Consider the following 12,190-nt stretch of genomic DNA (forward strand, 5'->3'; position numbering starts at 1 on the left):
ATATCAATCCCTTTAAAGCACAAAACCACAATGTTAAGCAAAGTGGATTATAATAGGACAGGGCTCCTCATAAGTCCCTCATATTCCTCAGTTTGGTCCCACTAGGGCCGCAGACCTGCAGGTTTTCAGTGTCTCCCTGTTCCAACACACCTGACTCAAATTCAATTGTTCGTGTTATTCAAACAGCCTATGAAGTTCTGCACAATGACTGATTAATTTGAGTCAGGTGCGTTGGAGCAGGGAGACATTGAAACCTGCAGGACTTCTGAACTGAGTAATCCTGCTGTAGGATAAGAGAGGAAAACAGATTTGTGCTTTTTGCATTATCTGTAGGGACAAATATGGGTTGAATAACTATACACTTGGCAGTGTTTTACAGTGAGAGTAAAAAATAAAAGTTAAAAAGAAAAAAGAAAACCAAAGGATGCAGAGTGTGACTGAATGAGCTGAGATGTGTGACTGTGTCTCATTTTGTTGGAATTTTATGGCCCTTTTATTGAACTCTTTGGGGAAATGTCAACATTGTTGTTTCCTGCTCAGCATCCGCTTCCCAACAAAATGCAGCTGATAAGAGGGCGATGGCAGAGTTTGTGCAATTTTGGATGCATTTTTGAAAGTGTTATGTTTTTGGTGTTATATGCTAATGTATTACCTACTCATTTAGTCTCCCTCCACTTTCTTGCTGCCGCTACAAGGTTGATAATAGTGTTAATTTTATTTTAACATTTTGTTAATGTTGCTCAAAATTAGACCTGTAGTATGAGCAGTATCACGTCGTGTTGTGGATTTTTGTCTGAGGTGTGGAGGCCAGTGAGTCTCGACATGCATTCCGACTTTTTTAATTATTTACAAGTCTTACTATCACTTAATATTGACAAAGCTGTCAGAAGTCGCAGCAGAGGAACGGTCAAGTCACTCCCCTCTAATGTTAATTTATGACTTATTCAGTGTGAATGGTTGATTTCAGATTTAAACCTTCCTCGTGAGGTAGGACTGTGTTGACAGACAATTCCTCTCTTTAAATGCCATTGTATTGAACCACTAATAAACTGTTTATCATCTTTATTGACTACAGGTTTATTTATTGCTGCTGTACTGAGTGAGTTTGTGTCTGAAGAGAGTTTGAGGAAACAGGCTGCAGATCTCAAGAGGCTGCTCACTGAGAAACCTCTTTAATCATTGTGTGTTTGTGTGTGAGAGCCATAACTATAATAAAGGGCAATTTGTCTGGGGTTAGAAGTCATGGAAACGCTTGTTTTCACACACAATCATCCTTCACAAAGAAAGAGACCAAAAGTACATGTGTGATTATCATTTGCCTGCAAAGACAGTTACCATTCAACAGCACAATATTGAACCAGCACTAAATCCTTTACAAGTTATGGACAAAATAAACATACAAGAGTCAAAGGGTTCAAATTATATTATGGAAGGGATTTATTTGCCACAGCAGAAAAGATTAGAAGTCAGATTTAGTAAACAAAGAACACTTCATGACAACTTGAGGACAACTATATCAATCAGTACCATTTCTAAAAGTGTTTCTATCCTTGATGAAAATATGACAGAGCATCAAAGCACTTAGATGATTAAAAGCTTGACTGGTCAGCCACTGCAGCAGACCTCTTTTTCTGAATGAGCTCATTGGTCATGTTGAAATCCAGACTGGTATGGAGTTGCTCAAAGCTTCACCAGTAAATTTTGTAATGCACATGCCTTTCTGATCCAAACTGTCATTTTTAAGCCACACCCTTCTTTTAGGCTGTTTCATAAAAATCATAGATAAAAGGTCTGGATCTGATTCTTTTTTGGACTGATTTTTAATGAGTTAATGATTATATTTAAGGTTGATTCGCATAATTCTGTACAAAGACAGTGTGTAGGAAAGGAAAAGTGAGCAAAATATTATATAAGATGCTTTATAGGAAGCACTTTATGTAAGGAAATGTATTTAGTTTTCTGCAGATAAGAAAATTCCCTATAAATGTCATGTAAACTGCCTTAGATCAGTCATATTGCTCTTTTTAATGACAACATGAACAAATCATTTGCTTTTATTTTTACTTTACAGCAAGACTAGTCTTTAGTCAGCATGTGATGCTTTCACGAGTATTTTTTAATTTAAAACAACCCACAACTCAGCCAATTACCCTTGATTACAACCCTTGTCATGTACGTCTGGCTGCTTTACAACAGGGTGGCAGGGTGGAATGCTGCCTGCAACCTGCATCTGGTTTTTCTAGATTGTCATCATGTCTGTTTTAATCCCTCAAAACAACTGTGTAAGGTCATTGGTTTTTATTTTATTTTTTTAATTGCAAAATTTGTTTATTTCAAACAACAGCTAAAAGCTCTTAAAAGGACCATGTGAGTTAATGCTAATGTTAGTGCTGAGAGGCTTTGAGCTGGTCAGTCCTGCAAGATTCCAACAAATGAGGGAAAATTTAATCATATTTTTGGTGTTTATAGTATTATTTTCCACATAAGTATCCACAAAGAATTTTAGTGCCTTTCCTCCTCTAGTGCAAGCATGTGTGCGCATTTGGTGGGGCAGTGCACATGTGTGCGTGCAAAGAGGCATGTGACAGTATTTGTTGAGGGCATATGAATCCGTATGAGATGGTTGCTCAAGTCGGTCAGATGTCTGGTGATGAGTCCAGAAAGAACTGAAAGTGGGGTTTTTTGCTGCTGGCAGTAATTTTTGGTCGCAAGGGAAATGATGCATCCTTTTTCTTACTGAAAGTAGGCGTACACAAGAACGAATATTCCCTTGTGAAAAACTTGATCACCTCACAATTAATTTCATTATCTAAGAGTGGAAAAGAATTTGTTATGAATACAAAGACAACCATGGAAAGCCTTTACTAAAATGAAAAAATACTGTGATTGCTGACACATTGGGTAGAAAGTGTACAACCACTGAAAGGAAATTGATTAGATTTATACCTCCAGTTACCTTAATTACATGAAAAAAAAGCTAAATTAGCAACTGTTGTGGACCTTATGTACACCTGCATGACTATGCATGGTAAATATTGAAAATGATTCAGGAGGATCAGTGACCAAGACAGGAAAGGCTTAGCAAGTTTGTTTCACATAATTTAATGAATACTGCAAATAATAAATACTAAAATAGGCATATGTATTTGAGCCATTTGTTTTGCTCAGATGCTGTCCAGCATATTTGGTGTGAATTTAGGGAAGAGTATCACAGAATATATGTCTGGATAGTGAAGCAGTTGTGGGAGTGTGTTAATGTGGGGCTGTGTGGGTGTAAAGGATATTGAGGATTTTTCTAAATGTAATATTTGTTATAAACTTGTAAATTATTCATTTAGGTGGCAGCCATTTTGCATATTGTGATATTGTACAAACAAGGTTATTCACTTTTATTTAACTATATATTTAAAAAAGCTGAGAACTGCTTCCATTGTAACCCTCAGTGTACATTTATTCCTATATAAAAAAAACAAACTTTTCTTTGCATAATGCTTACTATTCTGTCATTCTAGCTACTAGCTCCACTTCTTAAATAATGAGCAGCAACATATAAAAAGGTATAATATGTAAAGCTTAGGGGTGCATACACACATACTCAGAAAGTCTGATTCATTTAAGGAAGCTGTGAATGTCTGAATATTGACGAATAAAAGACAACGAGAGGCTATTTAGTCATTCATGTTGATCTAACAAGGAATTTGAAGAAGGAAAAAAAAGGCAGACGACACGATCCTTCCTTTTATAGGAAAATTTTAATAGTTATTCAATGTTCTACATTTTACAGTAAATATACAATTACAAACTTGGCTTAGTTATAGTACTAAGATCACTAACTGATCTTAAAAAAAAAAACAAACAAAACAACAAAAAAAACAACCAAAACCTCAACAAAATTTAAAAAAAAAAAAAAAAAAAAAAAAAAGAAAGAAAGAAAAATAAAAATTTAAAACAGATTTACACTTCATATCACAAGCCTGACGCAGGTCCTTCACTCTGGACCAAATAGCTAACATACAATTCACTTCTCTCAACGCTGAACAGACGTTGGGCTTCAGTTTCAAACACAACCTTACGGTAACAGATATACCATAGCATGTGCAAACTGGGTACCAAACTAAAACTTCCAAAGATGGGGTTGTTCCTAATACTCGATCATGGAGGGATGCGAGTATATGCTTTTTTTTTTCCTTTTTCTCTTTTTTTTTTTTTTTTTTTTGGAAGACGAGGAATTTCCCACTTTTTGCATCACATTTAGTGTCAAATCAAACTAAGAGATACCTCTGACAGTTGAAATTAAAAGCTGCAGCAGAACATCAAAGACATTTAAGAGCCTACTATTCATCGTGATAGTAGTGTTTTAATTCATACTCATGAAAAACTAAGACTCAGCAACTGCAAGGCATAAGAAGCAGAGAGAGGAGAGGGGAAATGGAAAGAGAGAGGGGGCATAATGAATGCTTCTGATCACATTTTCACTTGAAAAGCAAAAAGTTCAAGATTAAAATACACTGGGGGAAAAAAACGAAGAACCAACCAAGAAATCCTTATTAATAGTTATTACCTTTAAAAGGTTTGGAAATGATAGGATGATGAATGAAGATGGAAAAAAAAAAAAAAAAATCCATGATTAAGACAACTTTGCACCCCTCCCTCTCTTCCTCTCCTCCCTGAACACAAGTGTTCAACCACCCATTTTCAATTAAGTGCAAATTGAAATATATAAGGGGCAAGGAATGGAGTGAAATGGGGAGGCCGTTACAGCATCCTGCAAAACATCCTTCGACTCTCATGCTTGCTCTGTGGGTCCCCCTCTCGACTGAGTGTCCTTATTACAACTGAATTACAGTTAAAGAGCATTGGCCCACAGCCCTGCTAAATTCACCGAGAACTACAACAAATAACACCTCATCTGGAGGTTTGCCTTTGCTGTGTAAAAACAGCATTTCTGAAAATGCCTGAAAATTAAAGAGGGGGGGGGGGACTCTAATACCCCCCCCCCCCCCCCACTAAAAAAAATCTCAGTGCTTAAAATGTGAGATCCAATTCTTAAATGTAAATGGCCCTGATGAATTTATCATGTTGGCTCAAAGCCACGCTGCCACTTTTAGACTTTGTCTACAGCGACATCTAGTGTTTAGGAAAAATCAGTGAAATTTCACAAATGCCATAAAATGTGGTAACAACCAAGACTTATGGCAGAAATTTAAAAAGCATCATGTAATTGAATGTGATGCTATTCAGATGGGGTGGTGAGGGTAGCAAAGGTCAGAACAAAAATCCCAAAAGTGTAGGAAAATAAAAAAGGAAGTTTAAATAAGGTGGAGAAGGGAGGGAAAGTACATATGATCCAACATCCTTTTGCATCCCAGAATGTGATAAAACGCTTGAAAGGGTGCAAAGTGGAAACAGGATAAAGACAGAAAATACACTAAGATAAAAGTCAGACAATATGCATCAACATGATAAATAGGATAGCAACAGGAAAACACAGATTCACAGGAAGCTAGACATAAGGACTCAAGAGTTCACCAGTTATTTGGGAGAAGAACAAATATTTACTAAACAACAATTTGGTGAAATATGGCACAGAACAAAAGGGCATGGAGGTTGAGGGTTTTCAAGACATTATTCAATACTCACAGAACAGAAATGGACCAGGAAGTTGGCTTCAAAAAGCACCAAAGTGGCCTTTCTCAGTCAATATAAAACATGCCGTCCATTTCAGTTCTGGCACTCGTCCTCTACTTCCCTCAATGTCTGTAAATTCAGGCGACAATCAAAAATATGGGAATTTGGTAACAAGAAATTCCACAAGTCCTAATATTATTTACAGACACTGTTAACGTCTCCCCTCGTAGTGACAGATATGTAGACGACAGAGATGCAGAAGAAGTAAAACAAAAGAAAAAAAAAAAAAAAGAAAATAAAAACTATTAAAAGCACAAACAGTAGCTGCCACACTGATGCAACCATGCTTAGCTAGAAATACATTAATGTACCACTTGCTGTATAAATATACTGCATGTTTTTTTGTTGTTTTTTTTTAAACTTAGAAATCCAATGCTATAGTGAAATACACCTGAATATTACGCATACCCATTATGCTTAATTGACCAAAGGGAGAGAAGATAAAAAATAAAAAAGCAAAACATAAGATTTAATTTAGAAATACTGACAAAGGTAGTGGTCGGTTAAATAATCCTAATGTAGAATAACTTTACTGCTGTCGCAAGAAAATCCAGCTTGTACTTTTTTTTTTTTTTTTTTTTACTGGCATCAATTTAAAATATACACAATCCTTACATTGTGGGAACTTTGACTGTCATACCAATAACATCCACTTATCTAAAATACACAAGTCATTGTTTTAAACTAGGTTCAAATATATGTGGTTTTCCTCCGACAGCGGCATAATGCAACACTTTGAGAATTAACCTACTAGTGTACAAACATTTGGACTAAGAATACCTCAAAACACTCAACCTTATTGTTTTAATTAGAATATAAATTGCTTCTTCCTCCATCTTGCACTACAAAGCCTAAGTACCTGTTACTTAGCATTAAATTATAGTAGTATAGTCAAGTTTTGTTTTTGTTTTTTTTTTTATCTTTTGTGCAATATTTCCTCACAATGTTATTCAATACCCAAACTTCTGATATGTTCTACTCCTCTTAGCAGTAACTGTATTAATTATTGAATGAAGGCTGCATAAACGGCCTTAAATCCATGTTTAGATATAACAATAAGCATTTTTAAAAATCAATTCAAAAGGCTGATAAAGTAATTACTGTACGTTAACAGCTGGAGGTGTTCCCTCTTATTTTATTGCAATAATCAAACCACTTCGTCCACATACCCGTGCAGTGATGGTTTTTCTTTGTAATACCAATCTGTACTCTGCAGATCATAGAGTTGTGATGCAAGTCCTAATTTTTTTTTTTTTTTTTTTTTGCAAATCCTGAAAAATGCCACAAGCCTCACCCAAATATCAGCCTCTACCCCCCACCCAAATCTTCAAAATCTTCTCCAGGCGAGGACTAAAACCAGATTAAGATGGATTGCACAAAGTTCAATACCTTTGCACACAGAAATGTAATTTAAATGCACACTTGCCATGAACACCATGACCATTTACTTGACTGATTACAGGCTGATTTTTGTGCTTGCACATACACGACTGTATTATAATCTTGACACCAATTATATGGACTGGGTGGTGTTTGAATGGTTCATTTCTAAACAGACACCTCAGTAGGCTAACTTTCTCAACAGCTGCGTTTGGTTATTAGTTCTCGCCTGGATGGAGGGAGGAGGAGGAGATTACATAACCACAGCGAAAAAAGAAAAATCAATGTACAAAACAAACAGTGCAAAAATAGCCTTTATGTTTGTGCATTCCCAAGCAGGTGAGATGTCACAAACTAAACTGTTTTGTAAGAAAATGACTGGCTGTGAGTATGTCATCTCCTTCCTCCTCTGCCATTTCCTCTCCCTGCTCTCCCATCCTGGCGCCAACACAATCCCTTTAAACTCCGTTCTCTGCTGGCTGTGTCTGCCGTGGACACCCCCAAAGATCCATGTGTCATGTATGCGTGTGTTAACATTGTAACTGGGAGGCTACTGTACAGTAAGTGCCACTAAGTGATGTTGTGTTGTCTGATGTGCCACAGGAGCCCCTGTGTGTGTGCTTATGTGTGTGTGAGAGTGAACTTGTGCACGACTGCCCGTGCTGCTGACATTAAGTTAAACACCTTTATTGTTATTAAATGTACTGACCTAGATAAGAAAAGCTGAAATTACCCAAACAACTTTGAAATGTTCTCTAGCTATGTTAAGATTTTAGTGTCACAACATACCAGCCTGCATAGTATGTAGCATGAAATAGGGGATTCTTTTCTTAAGTGTGTACTAGGTACAACACTAATGTGGACAAGGTAAGACAAGCAGCACAATGGGTGGAGGTCAGTTAGTGCTTACAGCACCGACTGACACTCACGCGGAGACATGAGAACAAGAACGACAGACTGACTACTGTTGGGACTGACAGCTTCGCGCTGGAAGACGACTGAGCTCAATGAAACAAGTCCGGCAGAAAAGGATGAAGAAGGAAGAACAAAAGGCAGAAAAAAACAGGAAAAAGGTAATTCAATTAATTGTAGCAAAAAAATAAAATAAAATAAAAACATTTAAAAACTTTTAACAAGCCGCAAAACAAAAATCCTAATGAAGCTAAAACCCTGTGCTGATATCTAGTAGTTAGAAAATTTGGCAGCATTAGTCAAATAGTCTTTGTAGTGACTGATGGAGATGATGATGAAGAGTAAGTGCCCAATATTTTCCAGCCAACTGAGCAGCAGCAGGCAGGACCACACACACACCAGCACAGCAAGGAAACAGGAGCGACCGACACCTGTGATTGGTCAAGAGTCCCTCTGGAGTTCCAATGACAGACACAGCAAAAGTAAATGAGGAAACTGAACAAAACAACCATAAAAAAAAAGTAATGACTGGTTGGCAAATGAACAGGAAAAAAAAAGCAGCTTTTGTAAAAACATTAGAGAATGTCGCATAATAATAATAATAGTAAAGTGGCTGTTGCACTTTAGTTTTGTTCTTGCAGACAGGTGCCGAGTTCCCATGGTTACCGCAGGGAGCTCGTGTAAGATTGGAGCAGTTGCATACGATGGTGGACTCCAGATCTAGAGGGAGGGGGGAAAACACAGGCACACATGGGTGATTGATTTACAACTGCCTCTGAGGAAAAGAAAAGAAATGTGAGGCTACACGGTTTGCACAAGTCAAGAGAGACAAGAGGGGAACAAAAGGAGGAATGAAAAAGAGAAGAGAAAGGAGGAGGGACCACATGGAAGAGAGAGGGCTGAGGAGGTGAGGGTCCATCTGAGAGAGTAAACAGCTGTGCAGACACTCACATGATGGGTGGGCTCTACCAGTGAGGCGGTACATAGCTGTAACCAGGTGTCCCTTGGGGCCTGTAGGTTGGCACAGTAACTGGGTGTGCTCCAATTGGGGGGTGCTGGGGCGTTGTCAGCAGAGTCCCTACAAATATTTAACACCCCCATGAATGTGAAATTAATTTTTACTCAGGTGTACAGTAACAGCTACCTAATTTCAATCACAAGCTACAAGAGCTTTTAGTATCATAGAAATAAACATTTGTTCTACCTGCACTCATGGCCATAGTTGTCCCGGCTACCATCCCCATGGCAGCCATGCCGTTGTTGCGAGGAGCAGGAACGGGGACGGGGGCAGGGTAGAGGGCTGTGGAGGGGATGCTGTTGGGCTGCACCACGGTGGTGTGATGGATCACATGTGGCTGAGCCGCATACACTGGCTGGGTATAATATGCTCCCTGCCAGGAAAAAAAACACATGGGGTGGCTTGGTGTGGATGGAGGTCCGGGCTCATCTGATTTATGAAGCTTATTACACAATTTAACTCTTTATTTTATCTGAGTTCTCAGAGGAACAAAGTCTTTGCAGTCGCTGTCTGTTATTAAAAAAAGAATCAAGCAGAAAAACTCAGCAGCTTGATACACACACACATTCTTCTTTCCAAAGCAGTTTTCAAAGAATTGAATTACAACAAAACACATTATTTTAGTGAAACTGCATCTCTAAACAAGTCACAGCTTTATAATTATTGAGCAATTATTTAAAAACCCTAAATTGTGTTGAACTGACCTTTAACTATGTGACTTTGTAACACTTTCTGCACACAAGGCAAAAACAAATGGATGCTCCATTTTCTTGATGACTAACATTTAAATAGACATCTTTTGCCCAGACATCATGGCAGCAGCGTTCTGCACAGTAACGCTGTCACTTCTCAAACAGTTACCTGCGCGTAAATGTTCTGCTGAGGGTAGGCACTGCGGATGGGGTACATAGCTGTCGGGTATGGGGTGGGAGTGGGAGTGTAGGGAGGAGGTGCTCCATTTGACTGAGTGGGGGGAACTTTGTATGGAGTTCCTGCTGTGGTATATCCTAAAAAGAGAAAAGAAGAAAAGGAGAAGAGAGGATTTTTAATTCCATCATAACTGAATAGGTAAGATTTATTTTTTTCTACTTTTGGATAACTGACTTCTTTGACAATCAAAAACAATTTGACATCTTTAAGCAGTTGTAAGGAATCCGTTAGCAAAGAGCTGTTTAATTATAAATTTGGTAGATCTAGTACTGTGCTGTATTTATTTTATTATTTTAATTTTAACTCTTTACCTCCAAAGAGAAAGATTTGCCTGCTACTTGGTGTTGGCCAGGAAGAACTTTAAACCATTATTCCACATAGAGGAAGCTAGCTGCTACATCTTGATACAACACTGATAAGAGTAATGACACTGGAAAGACTGCAGATAAGATGCTGAAACACTGAGGAACTGGAGGAAACTGTGGAGTCATGTGATTAGCCGAGGCATTCCACCAAGCTCTCTTGAAATCAAAACCTGCCATGTGGCCTGTTACTAAAATAATGAGTGATTCTTACTGCCTTTTGCCACCACAATCGATTATACCATTGCACCATTTGAAAAGATTTCTGAGTTGATCAGCTGGAGATCATGAATTGACAAAAAAAAAAAAAAGCTTTCATGTGATCTAACAATAACTTACAAAAGAATGAAGCAATATCAACATAGAAAATGGAGCAGAAATAGCCAAGTATGCGGTTGCATTGATTTTTCATTGGTCTTTGTTTTTCAATATTTGCATTTCCTATAGAGCCCACTAGATTCCCTGTTCGAAGGGATTTCAGTCTGAAAAACAACAGTCAAGCCAGTCTGTCTTAAAAAAGTCTCATTTGGCTGGCTTAACCCTCACCTTTGAACACAACACAGTCAGATTGATTATTGAAAAGGAGAAAGAAGCTGTGTGGCCACTGCAAATGGACTATATTTAATCTTTCCTGGATTATACTTTAGTAAAGCAGTAGAAAACACACCATTCCACACAGTCTCCACCTAAAGCATGCGGCTGGGGGGGGGGAGTGAGGGCATCAGGTTCACACAACATTCATCCGTGTTCTGATCTGTGAGCTGCAATACATTCGAGTGACCACCTGGAGGAGCCTGAAGGTCAAACATGCTACTAGCTAGCTGCTGTCGCTGTAGAGCTTATGAAAGCCCTTCTCTCACACAAGGACAAGGGAACAAAGAGATGCTGGAGCTGCTCTGTGGCTAAAAGTCTGTGTATGAGTATGCGTGTGCACGCATGCTCTCAGTCATTCTTTGCTCGAGCATGAATGTAACGTATTAGAGGACAATGATTTGTGACAATTACACAAAAGCCCAGCTGATAGAAAACAGTTTGCCAGTGGTCTTAAGAAATAATGACCAAAACACATTTCTAAGCAGACTGCAGCTAGATGGATTTTTTTTTTTTTTTTTTTACTTTTTTACAGCATGAACATTTTTTATTTCACGGTGTATTAAAATATACAGCCCCGGGAAACGCACAGAGAGAAACTTGTCTTCCAGCAGCAGCAACAACAACACAGCCTAAAACAAAGAGATTCAGGTTTCTGTTAGAACAAAGCAGCGCAAGCTTTGCCAAAGAAGATCTGATGTTTTGTTAGACATCCAAAAGATAAAGCAAAACTTAGGGAGGGGATGAGAGGAGGCAGCTTCAGTAGAAACAGTTGAAATCTAACAAATTGTATGATTTAATTAATGAACATACTGTGCACGACTGAAGCTTCTTAAAATTGTCATGAACACTGAATGTCCTGAAAGGCCCACTGAAGTATAAAAAATATCACCAAATTGTCCTTTATTATCTCATTTCCCTTTTTTTATTTATTTTTTTTTATTTTTTTTTTTAAACTCCACATGCTCGTTATGAATTGTGCCCTTGTGAAGTTTAATCTGTTTTCATTGTTTACTCAGCTTTATTATTTTTATTTTTTCATTATCAGAAAGCCTCTTTGGCTTTTTACCTGTTATATGCATTTAGATTTGAATTGGGGTAATCTAATATTCTTATAGTGCTACAATGACAATTTACACGTTACTGGACAGTAATGAGTCATTTTGTGGTTTCTGATAGTGTAATAAAGATACCAATATGATACATATCTCAAGCGTTTCGGTTGTGGAGAAAATATCAGCTCCAAAAGCCAAATGGTTGAACTGTAATGTTTCCGAATATCTTATAAAATATCAGATTTAATTGAAAA

General features: G+C 37.8%; 1 protein-coding gene across 2 annotated transcripts in view; it reads right to left on the bottom strand.

The window, feature by feature from the left end:
- Positions 1-4,130: 4,130 nt before the first annotated feature.
- The window catches only part of fam168a (family with sequence similarity 168 member A), a 33,201-nt gene continuing 25,141 nt past the window's right edge, over positions 4,131-12,190 (bottom strand). For both annotated transcript variants that reach the window (XM_041995165.1, XM_041995163.1), the window contains 4 exons: positions 9,860-10,005; positions 9,185-9,371; positions 8,932-9,058; positions 4,131-8,700 (listed from right to left, as the gene is read on the bottom strand). In XM_041995165.1, the coding sequence (XP_041851099.1) occupies positions 8,946-9,058; positions 9,185-9,371; positions 9,860-10,005 (446 nt within the window). In that variant the 3' untranslated portion in view covers positions 4,131-8,700; positions 8,932-8,945. The remainder of the gene's footprint in view (positions 8,701-8,931; positions 9,059-9,184; positions 9,372-9,859; positions 10,006-12,190) is intronic.

The sequence above is a fragment of the Melanotaenia boesemani genome, chromosome 9 (genome assembly GCF_017639745.1).
Source record: "Melanotaenia boesemani isolate fMelBoe1 chromosome 9, fMelBoe1.pri, whole genome shotgun sequence".
In the NCBI taxonomy this organism is placed as follows: Eukaryota; Metazoa; Chordata; class Actinopteri; order Atheriniformes; family Melanotaeniidae; genus Melanotaenia; species Melanotaenia boesemani.